Below are 19881 nucleotides of genomic sequence, written 5' to 3' on the forward strand. Positions count from 1 at the left end.
ATGGAGTCCTCCGTGATACTTTGGTTACGAACTAGTTATATGTGAGCTGAATGATAGCATCATCAGATGGATTAACAGAGGAAGGTTTTGACTAGGAAACAAGCCAAATTAGGAAAGTGACTCCTTCTGTCTCTCCCCGCCCCACCCCCATGTCCATGTAGGAATGGCACCTGAAATGCTCCCACTATTTCATCCTTGTTGCTTCAAAGGGAGAAGCGTTGTCTCCGACTCCTGTGTTTCCTGGCCTGGAAGGTAAAGTGCAGCAGCCCTTGGGCTGCTGGAGTGGGTTGGGGTGATTTGGAAGTGTTCAGTGAAGTCTCTGCCCCACTGTGCCTGCAGTCGCTGATGCATCTGGCAGTCTCCCTGACCATATCTCAGTGGCTTGGAGCTTGGAAGTTCCTGGCTCAAATTTTTAGTGAGTCTTTTAATTTCCTCATCTGCGATATGAAAGTTTTAATGGTCTGTTAACAGGGTAAGTGTAAGAATGATTTTATGTAGTAGACTTATAGCTTGCTTTGTCTCTTGGCCTCTGCGTTTTTCCAGATGCACGCATGTGACTTCTGTCCCCAATAGAATTGTCAAAAGGTGCTGGCAGCTCTCTGCAGGGCCATTTACACCAATTAAAAGATGCAAAGGTGGGAAGGACCCTCTGGGTCAGCCAGCTACCTCCTACCTACTTTGAAGGCATGCACAGAGGAAGGAAATCTTGCCCCCTCCCCAGGCAACCTGCTTCATTGTTGATGTGAAGCTTTTCCTGACCTGCCCCCTGCTACTTAAGTCTGCTGCTTGTTTGTCCCAGTTCCCAGAGGCAAATGGGATGTTGCCTTCTTCTGACATCCTTTACGTTTTGGTAGGGTTAGAGCCCTGTTTAGCTGCCTCTTTCCTCATGTAGCTCAAGGTCCTACTGACTGCTACCCAGCCCCCCCCCAAAAAAAATCAGCGCTGTTAAAATGTGCTGTTTATTCTGCTATGTGAGTATGAAAGACTGAGGTGTAAAAGGAACAGTGAAGATGGCGAAAGGGCAAATAGACTGAAAGAATTCTCTGTCCTGTGTTGCATGGACACTTAAGCAATACATGCCTGGTCCTGTCTCCAAATTGTGTAACGCAGAGAAGAAATAGAAAGATTTATGTATGTATGTATGTATGTATGTATAAGAACATAAGAAGAGCCTGCTGGATCAGGCCAGTGGCCCATCTAGTCCAGCATCCTGTTCTCACAGTGGCCAACCAGGTGCCTGGGGGAAGCCCGCAAGCAGGACCCGAGTGCAAGAACACTCTCCCCTCCTGAGGCTTCCGGCAACTGGTTTTCAGAAGCATGCTGCCTCTGACTAGGGTGGCAGAGCACAGCCATCATGGCTAGTAGCCATTGATAGCCCTGTCCTCCATGAATTTGTCTAATCTTCTTTTAAAGCCGTCCAAGCTGGTGGCCATTACTGCATCTTGTGGGAGCAAATTCCATAGTTTAACTATGCGCTGAGTAAAGAAGTACTTCGTTTTGTCTGTCCTGAATCTTCCAACATTCAGCTTCTTTGAATGTCCACGAGTTCTAGTATTATGAGAGAGGGAGAAGAACTTTTCTCTATCCACTTTCTCAATAATGCCATGCATAATTTTATACACTTCTATCATGTCTCCTCTGACCCGCCTTTTCTCTAAACTAAAAAGCCCCAAATGCTGCAACCTTTCCTCGTAAGGGAGTCGCTCCATCCCCTTGATCACTATAATATCCTTTTTGAGATGAGGCGACCAGAACTGTACACAGTATTCCAAATGCGGTCGCACCATAGATTTATACAACGGCATTATGATATCGGCTGTTTTATTTTCAATACCTTTCCTAATTATCGCTAGCATGGAATTTGCCTTTTTCACAGCTGCCGCACACTGGGTCGACATTTTCATCGTGCTGTCCACTACAACCCCGAGGTCTCTCTCCTGGTCGGTCACCGACATGAGCGTATATGTGAAATTAAGATTTTTTGCTCCAATATGCATAATTTTACACTTGTTTATATTGAATTGCATTTGCCATTTTTCTGCCCATTCACTCAGTTTGGAGAGGTCTTTTTGGAGCTCTTCGCAATCCCTTTTTGTTTTAACAACCCTGAACAATTTAGTGTCATCAGCAAACTTGGCCACTTCACTGCTCACTCCTAATTCTAGGTCATTAATGAACAAGTTGAAAAGTACAGGTCCCAATACCGATCCTTGAGGGACTCCACTTTCTACAGCCCTCCATTGGGAGAACTGTCCGTTTATTCCTACTCTCTGCTTTCTGCTTCTTAACCAATTTCTTATCCACAAGAGGACCTCTCCTCTTATTCCATGACTGCTAAGCTTCCTCAGAAGCCTTTGGTGAGGTACCTTGTCAAACGCTTTTTGAAAGTCTAAGTACACTATGTCCACTGGATCACCTCTATCTATATGCTTGTTGACACTCTCAAAGAATTCTAATAGGTTACTGAGACAGGACTTTCCCTTGCAGAAGCCATGCTGGCTCTGCTTCAGCAAGGCTTGTTCTTCTATGTGCTTAGTTAATCTAGCTTTAATCATACTTTCTACCAGTTTTCCAGGGACAGAAGTTAAGCTAACGGGCCTGTAATTTCCGGGATCCCCTCTGGATCCCTTTTTGAAGATTGGCGTTACATTTGCCACTTTCCAGTCCTCAGGCACGGAGGAGGACCCAAGGGACAAGTTACATATTTTAGTTAGCAGATCAGCAATTTCACCTTTGAGTTCTTTGAGAACTCTCGGGTGGATGCCATCCGGGTCCGGTGATTTGTCAGTTTTTATATTGTCCATTAAGCTTAGAACTTCCTCTCTCGTTACCACTATTTGTCTCAGTTCCTCAGAATCCCTTCCTGCATGTATGTATGTATTAGATTTATATCCCATCCTTCCTCCCAGTAGGAGCCCTGGGTGGGAAACAAAAGCACTAAAAACACTAAAACATCATAAAAACAGACTTTAAAATATATTAAAAGAAAACATCCTTAAAAACATATTAAAAGAAAACATCTTTAAAAACATTATATAAAAAAAAAAGCTTTAAGAACATTAAAAAACTATTCCAGCACAGATGCAGACTAGGATAAAGTGTCTGCTGAAAGAGGAAGGTCTCCATTAGGCACTGAAAAGAAAACAAGAGATGGCACCTGTCTAATAGTCAAAGGGAGGGAATTCCACAGGGTAGGTACCACTACACTAAAAGTCCGTTTCCTATGTTGTGCGGAATGTGCCTCCTGATAAGATGGTATCTGCAGGAGGCCCTCACCTGCAGAGCGCAGTGATCAACTGGGTATATAAGGGGTACGATGGTCTTTCAGGTATCCTGGTCCCAAGCTGTATAGGGCTTTGTACACCAAAACCAGAACCTTGAACTTAGCCCGGTAGCTAATGGGTAGCCAGTGCAGTTCTTTCAGCAGCGGGGTGACATGTTGGTGATACCCTGCCCCAGTGAGAAGTCTCTCTGCTGCATTTTGCGCCAGCTGCAGTTTCTGGACCAACCTCAAGGGCAGCACCACATAGAGCGCATCACAGTAATCCAGCCTGGAGGTTACCAGTGCGTGGACAACAGTGGTCAGGCTATCCTGAGTTTAGAAGTTTATAACTATTTGAAGAACAAACACAAGGATCAGGTGATTGCCCCACAACTGCATTAAGGACTTGGGTGAATTGCTGTTTGAATTAATGAAATCCATAAGTTCTACCCCCTAATACTCTGCTCCATAGTTTCAGTGAAATATGTGCACCCCCCCTCTCTCTATAGCCATCTAAAAGCAGTAGATGGTGGAGGGGGTTAAGTCCACCTGTAATTTGTGAGTTGTGTGGAATTGTTGAGCTATTTAATATGTAGCAGATCCCTAAAAATCACCTCTTTCCCAGGTGTGTTCATGGTGGCTTATTGTTTCCAAAAAGGGGTGGGGGATATGGAGAGGAGGGAAATCCAGGAATTCAGAGCCCAGCCCAAACTACCACCCTTTCACAGGTGGACTGGTGGACAGCATTACTAAGATGAGAACAGCTGAGCCCTGCAGGACTGGTCGTCCATCTGTCTGTCCTTCCTTCTTGGAGAGCTGTGGCTGTTAAATGCTTCTCTCTGCCCTGTCCGGTAGAAGCAAGAGGCATTTATAACTTTGCTGAAGTAGCAGTGGGGCAGGTTCTGCCAAAGGGACCCTGTTTTGTTTCACTGATAATGGCTTTGAGAAGTTCATCTACAAATGCAGATGTGGGAGACATTAAAAGCCGACATTCACAAGGCCTTTGGCAGGATCCCTTGCTGGATGCTCCAAAGGAAACAGCAGGATCGCTTAAATGGATCACGTAACTGGCTACAACCTGTGGCTCTCCACTTCTCATTGGACTCTGTCTCATAATCCTTGAGTGTTGACTGTGTTGGTTGGGACTGATGGGAGCTGGAGTCCCAACAAAATCTGGAGGGCCGCAGGAGGTTCTCAAGCCTTATATGCCAGTGGTAGTCTTGTCTCGTGGTAGCCAGATCTGCAGACAACATCAAACCCTTCTGGATGATAACATCCTGAAATGCTGCAAAAGGATCTCTCGAGAGTGGGTGGCTGGGTAACAGAATGGCGCATTCAGAGTGAAGGGGGAGAAACACCTGGGTCTTACTGCCTGCCCACTCCTTTTAAGCCAGTGAGCAGCAGGACCTGAGAGAGAGGGCTTAGGTGTGGTTAGCATATCACAAACCTAGTACAACAGGGAGAATCCCTGGTTGCAAGTCTCCAGGAAGGACCAGGAAGGATGCATGTGGGGGATTGGTGCTTAAGAGTAAGAGGAAGCGATTAGAGGCAAAAAAAAGCTTCTTTCAAAAAATGGATGTGTTTCCTGAATGAGGGAAATAAAAAGGAACACAAACTCTGGCAAAAGAAATGCAAGAAGACAGTAAGGGATGCTAAAAAAAGAATTTGAGGAGCACGTTGCTAAGAACATAAAAATCAACAACAACAAATTATTTAAATACGGGAGACCATCTAGGGAGGCGATTGGACCTTGGATGAGAAGGGGAGTCAAAGTTGTGCTAAAGCAGGATAAGGAGATTGCAGAGATGCTAAATGATTTTTTTTGTATCTGTCTTTATACTAGAGGATATAGGGCAAATTTCTGAATCTGAGCTAACATTTGCAGTAAGGAAGTCAGAGGAACTGAGGCAAATAGTGGTGATGAGAGATGACGTTCTAGGCTTAATAGACAAAATAAATACTGACAAATTGCCAGGTCTAGATGGCATCAAAGAACTCAAATAAGAATTTGCTGTTCTTCTAACCAAAATGTGTCACTCGTCCCTTAGATCTGCCCAAGGACTAGAAAATGGCCAGTGTAGCCACAATCTTTTAAAAGAGATTCAGGGGGGATCCTGGAAATTACAGGCTGTTTAGCTTAACCTCTGTCCTGAGAAAACTGGTAGAAAGTATTATTAAAGACAAATTAACAAGCATAGAGAAAAACAAGCCTTGCTGAAGCAGAGCCAGCATGGCTTCTGCAAAGGAAAGTCCTGTGTCACTAACCTATTAGAATTTTTGAGGGTGTCAGCAAGCATATAGATAGAGGTGATCCAGGACATTGTGTTTTTAGACTTTCAAAACGGGAACAGTGAATAGAGAAAAGCTTTTCTCCCTCTCTCATAACACTAGAACTCCTGGACGTTCAATGAAGCTGAATGTTGGAAGATTCAGGGCAGTACTTCTTTACACAGCACATAGTTAAACTGTGCAATTTGCTCCCACTAGAGGCTGTGATGATCAACTTGGATGGCTTTAAAAGAAGATTAGACAAATTCATGGAGGATAAGGCTATCTATGGCTACTAGCCACGATGGCTCTGCTGTGCCTCCATAGTCAGAGGCAGTATCTTCTGAAAACCAGTTGCCAGAAGCAGCAGGAGGGGGAGAGTGCTGTTGTACTCAAGTCCTGCTTGCAGGCTTACCTTGGGCATCTGGTTGGCCACTGTGAGAACAGAATGCTGGACTAGATGGGCCAACTGGCCTGATCCAGCAGGTTGCTCTTATTTTCTTATGAACTGACTCCACATAATTGCCGTAGGTGGAACGACCAGGCCCAAAAAGTAGTTTAAGGGGCATGCTGCTATCCATCAAGTGTGATCATGAGATGGGGAATGGAAATGGGGGGGGGGCTAAAGGAGAACAGTGTTGTATTAATGATTAACAAATGCATTGATAAGACTATCAGTAGCTATGTTCTACCTCAACTGTTGGAGACAGCATGCTTCCGAATACCACTTGCTGGAAACCACAGGAGAGGAGAGTGGTCTTATGCTCAGGTCCTGCTTGCAGGCTTCCCATAGTCATCTGGTTGCCCACTGTGACAACGCTGGTCTAGGTGGGCCGCTGGCCTGATCTAGCAGGCTGTTCTTATGACTTCATCTGTCCTGATGATGTGGTTAGCAGCAAGTTTGGATCACGACAAAGGTACAATGTCAACATAAGCTAAATAGAGTTCTCCTCTATTCAGCCGTTGGCCTGTAGGGTACTGCAAGGTTCCATTATGTCTCCCATGCTCTTTAACATTTATATGAAACCGCTGGGAGAGGTCATCTGGAGAGTTGGAGTGCAACGTCATCAATAGGCTGATGACACTCAGCTCTGTCTCTCCCTGCCACCTGATTGCAGGGTGGGAGTGCTTGTCCTGAACAGGTGCCTGTAGGCTGTGAAGGGCTGGATGTGGGCTAACAAACAAACTTAATTCAGACAAGACAGAAGTGTTGATGGCCAAGGGAAAAACTGCCCCAGGGATAGGGTTGCAGCCTATTCTGGATGGGGTTGCACTCCCCTTGAAAGAGCAGGTCTGCAGTCTGGGAGTTCTTCTGGAACCTGCCCTGCTGCTTGAATATCAGGTGGCTGCAGTAACCAGGGTTGCTTTTGGCCATCTCAAAATGGTCTACCAGCTGCATCCGTTCCTGGAAGCATCTGACTTGGCCACGGTGACACATGCATTGGTGACATTGCGGCTTGATTACTGTAACACACTCTACATGGGGCTCCCTTTGAAAACGATTCGGAAACTATAGTTGGTCCAAAATGCAGCAGCCAGAATGTTAACTGGAGCACGGCGCAGGGAGCATGTCACCCCTGTGCTTTATCGACTCCACTGGCTCCCAATTTGCTTCCGAGCCCAATTCAGAGTGCTGGTTTTGACCTTTAAAGCCCTAAACAGCCTTGGAGCAGTGTACTTAAGGGACCGCTTACGTCCACATGTTCCTACCCTGGATTTAAGATCATATGCCTCTGGTCTCCTCTGCGTGCCTAGAATGAAAGAAGTTAGATTGACAGGCACACGGGAGAGAGCCTTTTCAATTGTGGCTCCCAGACTTTGGAATTCCCAGACCCAAGAAGCTGGCTTTGCTCCCTCCCTGATGGTCTTCCGGAAACTTGTCAAAACTATTTTGTTCTGGAGAGCCTTTGGTTGGGACTGACGGGTCAACCTGACACATTTTAAGTTTTTCATCTTTTATTTTTATCTTTTAAGTTCTTTTATTCTCACTCTCTTATATGCGTATGCACGTATATACATGTATGTATGTTTGTATGTGTGTGTAGGTGTATACATAATGCATTTTATGTATTTTAATTGTATTTTATGTATTTTAATTTACTCAAATGTTGGTGTTTTTATTGTGTATTTTACTATATATGTGTGCTATTTTATTGTAGCCTCCCTGAGTGTCCTAGTATAGGGTAGAAGGGCAGGATAGAAATATTTTAAATAAATAAATAGGTCTCATCTTGAGTACTGTGTCCAATTCTGGACATCGCACTTTAAGAAAGATACAGACAAACTGGAACAGGTTCAGAGGAGGACAGCAAGGATGGTCGGGACTGGAGACAAAGCCCTATGAAGAGACAGTGAAAGAACTGGGCATGTTTAGCCTGGAGAAGACTGAGGGGAGATACGATAGCACTTTTCAAGTACTTGAAAGGTTGTCACATAGAAGAGGGCTGGGATCTCTTCTCGATCGTCCCAGAGTGCAGGGAACGGAATAATGGACTCCAGTTATAGGAAGCCAGATTTTGACTAAACAGGAAAAACTTCCTAAATGTTAGAGTGAGCAATGGAACCAATGACCTAGGGAGGCATTTCAAGAGGCAGGTGGACAGCCACTTGTCGGGTATACTTTAATTTGGATTCCTGCAGGGGGTTGGACTCAGTGGCCTTATAGGTCCCTTCCAATTCTACTATTCTACGATTCTATGAAATGAGATTGCCTTGAAGCAATTGGTTATGGCCCTGCCCAGAGGGGAGGCACCCTTAGACTTAATCCTCAGTGGTGGCCAGGATCTGGTGAGAGGTGTAAGTGCTGTTGAACCACTCAGACAGCAACTGCAGAGCTATGAAATCCAATATGTATGTCAGTAGAGAGTTGTCCTGAAGGTCCAGTGTGAAATGTGAGAAGAGGAAAATTCTCCAAAATCAGCATTGGTGTGGCTGTGTATTTAAGGACTGAGGGCGGGTTTAGTGTCCCATGGGGGATCCCTTTCAGCTGATTTTTGTAGATAGTTTGTTTTTTTCTGAGGAGAATGTGCATGGACATATGTGTGCATGACCTGGAGACACTCGGAAGGACACAGTGCTTCTGCTGTCAGCTGGATAAGTCATATAGAATCATAGGCTGGTGACAGAGACTTGAATGACACAGTGCCTTCTTTGTGGGGGTGCCTCTGCTGCCAGTGACACCACCTGCCTTCCCCCTTTCTATCTCCCCTGCAGCCTCCTCTGCTCGCTGTCTGCCTTATTTTACTGGGACTGTCACTGCGTCAGTCTGTGCGTCAGTCACTGGCCTAAGGCGGTATGGCCATCGCTCTGTGATCATTGCGCCACACGTAGTGCTTACCACAGGTGGTTTTGGTGAACATGGTGGGCGGCACTGCCGCCTGACCGAGCTGCACGTCCTGATCAAGCACAAGGGTGTCTGGAGAACTGGCAGTGTCAGCCTGGCTAAGCCTGGAGGAGCCTGGGGTAAGCTGGTGGAGGGTGTCTGTCAGATGGTGCAAGCCTCTCCTTGGTGACAACACTCTGAGCTCAATTGCATTTGCTTTCTCTGCAGATGGGCGGCTCTTCCACACGTTGACACCTCTACGGGCAGGCTGGGCTGTGGTGTTGGGGGGACGCAAGTCCCCAGTGGACCCTGCTGTGGAGGTGCAGCGCTTGAGAGTGTTAGAGGCTGCTGACCCCTTAGCCTCCAGCAGTCCTGTAGTGGAGCTTACTCCGCTGCCTCCTGTCAAGGACCTGCCTTTGCCCCGCTGGAGACATACAGCAACCGAAGTTGTGCATCAAGGTAGAAGGGGGTCTCTCTCCCCCTCTCTGGCCCCCATGCAGGAGGGAGGCAGCTTGAGGCAGAGAATGGTCCAAAGGTGCTTCCTGTCACTTCCGTCTCCCAGGCCCTTCTGATGCCACGGAGGGAGGAGGAAAAGGATCCAAATATAAGTGAGGCAGGGCTGGTAGGGGTGGGAATTTACCCCCATTCCCTTCTCTGTTGTCTTTAAGCACAAAATGGGTTTTGCTTATTGTCCCAACTCCTCTAAAATGCAGGTAGAGTATTACCACAAATCCTCAGAAGCCACGTGTGTGTCATGCTGCAGGTGCGCTAAAGGATGTGCCACCATTCCAAATCCGCATAGGAAGTGCAGCCACAGCAGTCTGAGGGTGGAGCTGGTACTGTGTCTTTGGACTGGAGAGATGACCCCTTTCCTCCTGCATCAGAGGGCCTTAATTGTGTCCTGGCTACTTAGGAAAAGGGCTAAGGTGCCAGGGAGGGAGCTCACTGCTGACTTCCTACTTTCTTTCTAGGTGAGGCGTACCTGTTTGTCTATGGCGGCTGTTGCTCCAGGCAGTCTGTGTTGGCGGACTGGTGTTTCCTGCACTTGGAGGAGGAGCTCTGTGACCAACAGGTATGAGACAAGGCAAGGCAAATCCCTCTTTTGGCCTCATCTGTTCCACTTTGAGTAACCCTGTAAATGGCTTCATCTGTGTTGGCCACGTGGAGAAAAGGGATGCTCCTGAAATCTTGGTTTCATCCTCACAGTTGCTTGCCAATAGGAACAGGAGCAAGAACTGCTGCTGCTGTGGCATTTTTGTGCAAGCATACTATAAGGGTTGGAGCTGTTGTTGTTGTTGCGTTTTTTAACTTGCTCTTCCCCCCAAGGAGCTTTGGGGAGTGTGTATTTTATCTTCACACCAACTCTGCAAGGTAGGCTAAGCTGATAAATGATGACTGACCCAAAGTCACTCAGTGAGAGACTTAGCTGATTGGGGCTTTGAATCTGGTCTGGCACTCTAACCCCTTACAGCACCCTGGCATACCTTTGGCTAGAAACTTGAGAAACTGCACCCTTCCTGGCAGACACGATTAGGACCTCACTGGTCTGTTCCTCTGGTTCCTGTTGTTGAGCTGGACTTTCCCTGTCATCTCCACACACATTCCCTACCCTCTCTTTCACTCTTTTAGTATCATTTTTGCTGATGATACGGAATTGTTCAGAATTAAAACAAAAAGATACTGCAAATAGCTCCAAAAGAACCTCTCTAAACTGAGTGAATGGGTGGTAAAATGGCAAATGTAAATGTAAACAACTGTAAAATGATGCCTATTGGAGCAAAAAAAAAAAATTTCACATATATCCTCGTGGAGTCTGAACTGGCAGTGACTAACCAGGAACGAGACCTTGGGGTCATGGATAGTCAGTGAAGATACCCACCCAATGTGCAGTGGCTGTGAAAAGGCAAATTCCATGCTAGGGAATCATTAGAAAAGGTGTTGAAAAGGTGCCTTATGCAAAAGAAGATAAAACTGCCGATATCATAAAGCCCGTTGTACACAGTATTCCAAATGTGTATATAATTCTGGTAACCTCACCTCAAACAGGATGTTGTACAGCTGGAAAAGGTTCAGAAAATGGCAAACTTTAAACTTACTGGGACTCAGAGCCTCCGCAGGGGTGGGGGACCAATTAGAATGGTCCGCCCCAGGAGACTGATGGATCCAGACGGTTTCCTGACGGCTCTTGGGGAGTTTCCTGTCACCTCGGCAGGTGATTCTGTCGAAGCCCTGGTTGACCTCTGGAATGAGGAAATGACCAGGGCTGTGGACACAATCGCTCCTAAGCGCCTCCTCTCGCAGATTGGAACCAAATCTGCTCCTTGGTTTACGAAGGAGCTGGGGGCGATGAAACACGAAAGACAAAGGCTAGAGCGCTGTTGGCGGAAAACTCGGAGCGAATCTGATCGAACACGTGCTAGAACCTATTTAAGGACTTATTCCGTGGCAGTGCGGGCTCAAAAGAAAGTTTTCTTTTCCGCCTCCATTGCGTCTGCCAAGTCTCGTCCAGCGGAACTGTTTCGAGTGGTCAGGGGCCTCTTAAATTCTGACCCCTGTGAATATGATAGTGACCATGCAACAGTCCGCTGTGATGAATTCGCACGACATTTTGCAGATAAAGTCACTCAGATTCGCTCTGACTTAGACACCAACGTTAATACAGTCTCTGTGGATGTAACTTTGGCCTCTACTTGCTCGATTAGAATGGACTCTTTTCAGCTTGTTCAATCCGAGGATGTGGACAAACTCCTTGGAGAGGCGCATCCTACCACCTGCATATTAGATCCTTGCCCCTCCTGGCTTATAAAAAATGCCCGAGGAGGACTAATTGAATGGGTCAGGGAAGTGATTAATGCCTCCTTGCTTCAGGGCAGAATACCGTCCTGCTTAAAGGAGGCAGTAATAAGACCCTTATTGAAAAAATCCTCCCTGGACCCCTCATTATTAGGTAATTATCGCCCAGTTTCTAATATACCTTTTTTGGGCAAGATAATAGAGCGGGTGGTGGCGACCCAACTCCAGAGATTTTTGGATGACACGGATTATCTAGATCCCTTTCAATCTGGTGTCAGGCCCGGCTATGGGACTGAGACGGCTTTGGTCGCCTTGGTGGATGACCTACGCAGGGAAATGGACAGGGGGAGTGTGTCCCTATTAATTTTGCTGGACCTCTCAGCTGCTTTTGATACCATCGACCATGGTATCCTTTTGGGTCGCCTAGCTGGGATGGGACTTGAAGGCATGGTTTTACGGTGGCTCCGGTCCTTCCTAGAGGGACGAACCCAGAAGGTGATTATGGGGGATGTCTGTTCGACCCCTTGGCCATTGACCTATGGAGTCCCCCAGGGTTCTGTTCTGTCCCCCTTGTTATTTAATGTATATATGAAGCCGCTGGGAGAGGTTATCCGTAGTTTTGGGGTTCGATGTCACCAGTATGCGGACGATACCCAACTCTACTTTTCTTTTCCATCTAACGAAACTAAGGAAGCCGTCAAGGTTCTGAACTGTTGCCTGGTATCAGTGATGGATTGGATGGGAGCGAACAAGCTGAAATTAAATCCTGACAAGACAGAGGTGCTCCTTGTCAGTCAAAGGGCAAATCAGGGAATAGGGATCCAACTTGTGCTGGACGGGGTTACACTCCCCCTGAAATCACAGTTTCGCAGTTTGGGAGTTCTCCTGGACTCGGCCTTGAACCTGGAGGCACAGGTCTCGGCTGTGGCAAGGAGTGCCTTTGCTCAACTAAGATTGGTACGCCAACTGCGCCCATTCCTTGACCTGTCAGACTTGACTATGGTGACACATGCCTTAGTTACATCCCGATTGGACTACTGTAACGCGCTCTACGTAGGGCTGCCCTTGAAGACTGCTCGGAAACTTAAACTGGTACAAAGAGCTGTTGTACCAGCTCCACTGGCTTCCAATCTGTTTCCGAGCACAATTCAAAGTGCTGGTTTTAACCTATAAAGCCCTATACGGCTTAGGTCCAGGCTATCTGTTAGATCGTGTCTCCCTCTATGACCCTCTCCGAGCTTTGAGATCATCTGGTGAGGCCCTGCTCAATATTCCATCCTTCTCACAAGCTTGCTTTGTAAAAACACAGAATAGGGCCTTTTCAGTGGCTGCCCGTAGATTGTGGAATTCCCTCCCTAGCGAAGTTCGACTGGCTGCCTCACTTTCATCCTTTCGTGCCCAGGTTAAGACTATTTTATTCAGACGGGCTTTTAACTAATATTGTCTTTTTAACTTTTACTGATTTAATCTATTTTTAATTGTTTTAAACTGTATATTGCTTGTTTTTAATTGATTATGTTTTTTATTTGTAAGCCACCCTGAGTTCCTTGGAAATAGGGCGGGGTATAAATATTATAAATAAATAAATAAATAAACAAAAATGACCAGTTAAGAACATAAGAACATAAGAAGAGCCTGCTGGATCAGGCCAGTGGCCCATCTAGTCCAGCATCCTGTTCTCACAGTGGCCAACCAGGTGCCTGGGGGAAGCCCGCAAGCAGGACCCGAGTGCAAGAACACTCTCCCCTCCTGAGGCTTCCGGCAACTGGTTTTCAGAAGCATGCTGCCTGTGACTAGGGTGGCAGAGCACAGCCATCAAGGCTAGTAGCCATTGATAGCTCTGTCCTCCATGAATTTGTCTAATCTTCTTTTAAAACCATCCAAGCTGGTGGCCATTACTGCATCTTGTGGGAGCAAATTCCATAGTTTGACTATATGCTGAGTAAAGAAGTACTTCCTTTTGTCTATCCTGAATCTTCCAACAGGAGTGACTCACTCCCCTGTGAGGAAAGGTTGCAGCATTTGGGGCCTTTTCATTTACAGGAAAGTCGAGTAAGAGGTGACATGACAGAAGTGTATAAAATTATGCATGCCATGGAGAAACTGGATAGAGAAAAGTTTTTCTCCCTCTGATAACACTAGAACTTGTGGACATCCAATGAAGTTGAATATTGGAGAGATGCGGGACTGACAGAAGAAAGCCCTTCTCCATGCCATACATAGTTAAATTCTGGAATTGGCTCCTACAGGAGGCCGTGATAGCCACCAACTTGGATGGATTTAAAAGAAGATTAGACAAATTCATGGAGGAAAAGGCTATCAGCGGCTACTAGCCGTGATGGCTGTGCGCTGCTTCCATAAGCGGAGGCAGGAGGCTTTAGAATACCAGTGGCTGGCAACTGCAGTGCTGTTTGTACTCGGGTCCTGCTTGGGGCTTCCCATGGGCAATTGGCTGGCCACTGTGAGGACAGGGTGCTGGATGAGATGGGCTGGTCCCCTTTGGCCTGACCCAGCAGGCTCTTCCTGTGTTCACAGGGGCCTTCGGTCGGATCCAGCTGCAGGGCTCTTATGTTCATAACTCACAGTCTAGCAGTCCTGTCCCATTATACGTTTCCCCAGCCAAACATCCAGGATGGGGAATATTCTACCTCCAATCTCCCCCTTCCCCCAGCTCATCCACTCATCTAAAGGCTGCAGGCCCTCCAATGCTCTGTCAAGGCATGCTGTGTCAAGGCAAAATTTGCAGCTCACAGATCATTCAAAAACAAGTCTTGCGAAAGCGGGAGACGTTAATGTTTTTAACGGTATCGGAAACTTCCTGGGGGGGGGTAAGGGTATGATTGTGGAGGGTTAAAAGGAAACTGCCAGCTCCCTCATTCCCTTCTGTCACACCTTAGATTCCTGTAGGAGGCCCTGTCCCAGCTGGCCGGCACTCCCACAGCGCCTGTAGCTGGGCAGGCGGGGTGCTTGTTGCAGGCGGCCTGGATGCTGCAGAACAGCCGCTGGGCACCATACTGTTTCTGAGGCCAGCGGAGAGAGGCTTCCAGTGGCACTCTATTGAAACCCATCCTCCTCTCACTCCTAGGTAAGCAGCCCCCCCCCCAGTGGGGCCTTTGCATTAGGCATGTAGTGGGGGGTGGGGGTGTGTACTTGTCCCCCTTAGACAAATGTTCTAAGATCAGAGCCAAGCTGTGGTGGAACGAGATCACGGGACAATCAGAAGCTTCTTGTTCAACCTCCTGCTCTTATATCCCGTCCTCCAAAGGTCCAAAAACCTGCAATAGGCTTGCCTCAGTCTGGCATTTCAATCCATCTGGACACTTGAACAGTGCAATCCTCATGCAGATCTACTCCGAAGTAAGCCTATTTAGTTCAATGTGATATACCCCCAGTTAAGTGTGAATAGGATTGCAGCCCAAAGGTTTTGGCACTGGCCGCTGGCAGAAGCAGTTTTAAACATGTGCCCTCGCTCTGCCGCCTTTCCTTCACCCTCTGTTTAGGTACTCGCACACAGCCCATGTGCATCGTGGGAAGCTGTTACTGGTGGGCGGAGTTTGGTTCCATGCTCCTTCAGTGCCTGGCATGGCTGTGATAGATCTGACTACGGGGCTCGCTGCGGAGTATCACATTGACACGGTGAGTTGCTGCTGTGGCAGAGAGATGGGGAGGTGGGCCGGGGGGGGGGAATCCTTGAGCTGCCTTATTCATAGCGGCCTCCAGGTTCACGTAGCTTGCCTCCCACCCATTCCTCCAATGAGGCAGGATTCCAAAAACATGAGCATGCCTATAGATCCCTTATGCCGAGTCAGATCATTGGTCCATTGGTAGCTCAGAATTGTCTCTACAGCTTGATCCAGGCAGCAGTGTTAAAGGTGGCAGCGATAAACAGGCAAGTAACGTGCGGTTGTTTCAGTGACGCATGCTTAGGTTGAGTTACTGTAGGACACGGGAACTACAGTGGCAAAGACTTGATAGAAGTGATGTTTTCTGCTGGCGGAATCGGAATGAAGCAAGAGAAGTGGCATGTGGGTGTTCTTGAAAGGCAGTTCCAAGGATACAAACCAGCAGTGGAGAAAGAGGCAAAGTCTTTTGAGGGAGGAGGAAGAGGCCCGAGGGGTTGGTACCAGAGAAGCGAAGGTTGCAGGCGGATTTGCATTGGTGTTTAAGAGAGGAAAGAGATCGGGACAAAGCTACGGTGGGTAAGCTGTGAACGGAAGTACAAGGAGTTTTTGCTGGATCTGGAAAGTGGGTGGGAAGCCAGTGTAAGGATTTAAGGAGGGGCGGCCAGAGAGGGTGGTGATGTTGGTAGCAGAGCTGATGTGACGTGGGGGACCAGAAATGAGGGAAGGTGCCTGTAGTTGTTTAGGTGTTTGGGCAGGGCTGTATTTTTTCTTGCAGAGAGAGACTTCACCTGAGCCTGCTGGCATCCCTTATCCCACATTTACACTCATTTCCTCCCGGCCCTCACCATCAGCTCCAGTGGTGGCTGCAAAGCAGGAGCTGGCAGGAGCCACACCCCTTACAGTTTCCTTTCCCAGAGGGGTGTGAGCGGGAGCTGGGAAGAGGAAAGGACTAGAGTGGGCCAGTGCTCTCTGTGTGTCTCGCAGCTGCCATCCCTGTGCCCCTGTTCCCAGCCTGCTTCCTGATGCCAAGTCTTGCCCCTTTTCTTTGCCAGGCCTCTCTGGAGTGGCCCTTGATGTTGCACAACCACAGCAGTGTCTTCCTGCCTGAGGAGGAGGAGGTGCTTCTTCTTGGCGGTGGCGGCAGCTGCTTCTCCTTTGGGACTCACCTGAACCAGTATCCTGTGTCCCTTGCTTTGGCTGATGTCTGGAGTGAGGAATGTGTCCTAAGCAATCCCCAAGGGAATCTGGCCCACGAAAGAAGAAAGGTTGCACAGCCCTGGCGTGGTGGTGGTGGGGATGGGTCAGAGCAGGGCACTGGACTGAAGAAGGGCCTTGCCCCGCCCCCTTGTATACTTGGCACATAGTGGTTGGCTTGGAGCTCTTTCCATTCTAGGGTGCTTTCTGAACCTTTTGACAAGAAGAAACTGTTTCTAGGAGGTCAAGTGCCGGAGGGTGAGAAGGAACCAGGGGACATGGAAGCTTGTTGACAGATGTCCTGTACCACCAACTGTGTAATTGGGATGTGAGCGGGGGAAGAAGGGGAAGAATGCAAACAGTAAACAACAACAAAAGAGTTGCTCCCACATTCCCATCCCAGATAATCCTGTAGTGTGTTGTATGCTGAAGCCTTGTGTGCCATTGACTTTCATGCCAAAGGGTAGTTTTAAATGTTTAAAAACTGCAAGGGATAAAGGAGTAAAACAACAAAAGTTTGGCTTCCTAGCACCCCTCAACTGCTCTTTTTTCAAGTCTTCACAGCCTATGTGGTGGCGAAACCAAAGAAAAATGCCTTCGTTATACCAGCCCCCTGTAGCTTTGGTAGAACAACAGACAGACAGCTCCTGAATCGATGGTGTTTCCTTTATAGAACATTTAATGTGAACCTGCCCACCAAGTGCCTCAGTTTTCAACTGGGAAGCACTGGAGTAAATGTGGCTTCTTATATTTGATGGTGTCCATAGGAGATCGCAGCTGTGCCAAAAACTTGCAGCCTGGACTCAGGTTTCAGAACCTTGACAATTCCCACAAATGTTTAGACGGTGTTGTCCCTGTTGGTCTTGACAGACAGTTCCAAGACAAAATGGGAACAGGCATTTCTTTCTTCCCCACCCCTCAATTACTGTAAACAAATATAATATACCAGAATCATTGCTAGTTTGCATTCCAGCCATGCATTTCCAAAAGAGAGAAGTGGTCACTGTGACGCCCTTCCCTGGCTCTCCCTGTCAGGTTCCTACCTGCTCGTGGCTACTGCCTGTCACTAGGCACCACCAGGGACTCCACCAGTCCGGACTGTCCTTTTTTATGGTTTCTCTCTCCACTCTAGCATAGACCTCACCAGATCCCCCTGCTAGGCAGCACCACCAGTCACCATTATCCCCAGAGACTCTGCCTGAGTCTCTCTCAATCAGGTTACCTCTGTGACTGCGTGCTTAAGCTGTCCCAATCCCTTTGATCTATACAGAATGCATATAATTCTGGTTTGCTCTGAATACTTGTGGTGTTATATTCTTCCCTTCACCTCTGCCACCATTTGTTACAGTTTCCCTTCAGCCTTGGTTATTACCTTACCCTCCCTTCTGGTCTGTGAAACCCCAGCCAAGGATCAGGCCTTTGGTAAACCAAATACAGTATTTATTAAATAACAAAGATAACAAGATTACTTTATAAAGGCACATAAGCATATGGTTTCATCTATTACTATGATACTTGACTTATCATAAACTAGAACTCCCACTCTCTCTTTCTCCACACTCTCCTGACATCCACCTCTCAAACAACTCTCACAAACCCACCAAAACAACCCTCTCACGTCCTCCCAGATTTAACTGTCATCCTTCCTTTTATACTCTCCGCCATTCTCAACACTCAGCCAATCATCCAGCATTCTACTGCCCATTCACTCCCCCCTCCTCTTTCATTCCACTTACCATGTATCTCCTATACAAACAGCACTTACCATATATACACTAATACAGGAACATCACAGTCACCCACCCACCCAGCCAGCCAGCCCCCTAGATCATGGGTGGGGAAGCAAAGGCAGCCCTCCAGACCCCTCTTTCTGCCCTTGGAACTCTCCCAGGCCACACCTTTCACTGGCCTTGCGTTGCACCCCAAGTATTTTTGCCTGGCCAGTGTGTCCAAACAAGCCAACTGCACAAAGGTAAAAATTACATTTGTTACTCCACCTGCTTTGGCTCTGGCCCTGCCTACCTCTGGCATGTGGCCTTCAGAAAGTTGCCCCAAGGGGAATGAGGCCCTTGGACTGAAAAAGATTCCATTTTCCTGGCCTAGATGAATAACGTTAGTGCTTTTCTTGATTGAGATATTGCTATACAAACTGAGCATCTACTTTGACTGAAGTCTGGAGAATGCTAAAGATGAAAGCATCAGCTTGTTCTCAGGGATTTGGGTGTCTAAATACTCATCTTTGTTTTGGTTTGTCATTTCTCTCATGGATGACAGAGGTCTCCAAGTGAGTAGTGTAGCTCCCCCTACAGCTCAGAGACAGGAAATGCTTCAGCAAATACTTCTCCCCTCTTGTTGAGGCTCAGCTCGGAGCACATCCTATTGAGTTGTCTTTCCTCTCTGAAGGATAATAGTTCCTTCCCCCTTTCCATGTTTTATCTCTTTATTGGTTTCCTATGTTTCTTTCCCCCCTGTTTGTCGTTCTTACTGTAAAAAAAAAAAAATTCTGTCAGCTGTCTTTCTCATCTTTCTCCTGGGAAGACATGGAGAAAATGAAAAGTCATGCAACAAGAAAGAAGAAATATTATAAAAAGCCTGTGCAGCACTCGGCAGTGGCCGCTGTCAGTTCCTGTCCACTCCAGCTTCCCGCCAGTTTTCACCAAGGGCCACATATTGGCGGCAATGACCCACTTGAGGGGATGTCTTCAGGGCTTAGCTTTGCAGACCCCATAAGCCTACACACAATTACCGAGGCCTCAGCATCCAGCCGTGGGTAGCCTTCAAAGAAAAGGCATTTTAAGAGCCTTGGGCAGCACTAAGCGGTAGCCGAAGTTAGCACCCAGCCACTACAGGTTCACGCCATTATGCGGCAGGCACCAAAACTGGATGCTGATGATCCCGCTGAGGGGACTTCCTCAAGGGGCTGTGCTCTGTCCCCAGTAGGTAAGTCCATGGAGGTGTCACTAGGAGATCTGGGGTTCAGGGAAGCACCAATGCCCATCGTTGCAGGAAGGAATGGAGCAGCAGCACCCATCTGTTTGTAGCAGCCCACCATTTCTGAGGCAGCGACCACCATTTCTGAGCACAATAGAGGCACCCGCCATTTTGGTGCACAGTGGAGCTGCTACATCTGACAAATTGCATTTGCCAGACCCCGTATTTAATGCCAAGTGTATATGGGGAGTCAGAACCCCATTCTCTGTTGAGGAGGTGGTAGTAATGGGGTATGGTCAATCAACCATGCTTCAGTTGTAGAACAGCAGCCTGTTCACAGATCAGGCCAGTTGCAACAGGTTACCCACCCACCCCAATCCAGCAACAGTCTTGCTGCCCAACCTTTTTTAGCCTGAGGTGTGGTGATTTTTGCTCCTGGCTGCTTTTAGAGCTCAAACTGCTTTTCTTTACTGTGTGGCATTTTTGGC

The 19881-nt window shown here is 47.5% G+C and overlaps 1 protein-coding gene across 3 annotated transcripts in view; it reads left to right on the forward strand.

Annotated features, from left to right (window-relative positions):
- LCMT2 (leucine carboxyl methyltransferase 2) overlaps positions 1-19881 on the forward strand; it is a 48080-nt gene that overhangs the window by 14781 nt on the left and 13418 nt on the right. For 2 of the 3 annotated variants that reach the window (XM_061629306.1, XM_061629307.1), the window contains exons 7-13: positions 162-252; positions 8744-8992; positions 9081-9311; positions 9824-9924; positions 14543-14730; positions 15146-15281; positions 16321-16990. In XM_061629306.1, coding sequence (XP_061485290.1) covers positions 162-252; positions 8744-8992; positions 9081-9311; positions 9824-9924; positions 14543-14730; positions 15146-15281; positions 16321-16632 — 1308 coding nt within the window. In that variant the 3' untranslated portion in view covers positions 16633-16990. Of the gene's footprint in view, positions 1-161; positions 253-8743; positions 8993-9080; positions 9312-9823; positions 9925-14542; positions 14731-15145; positions 15282-16320; positions 16991-19881 lie in introns of those variants that run through there. The other variant, XM_061629308.1, reaches the window with a different exon arrangement.

This window comes from Rhineura floridana, chromosome 5 (genome assembly GCF_030035675.1).
Source record: "Rhineura floridana isolate rRhiFlo1 chromosome 5, rRhiFlo1.hap2, whole genome shotgun sequence".
Classification (NCBI taxonomy): domain Eukaryota; kingdom Metazoa; phylum Chordata; class Lepidosauria; order Squamata; family Rhineuridae; genus Rhineura; species Rhineura floridana.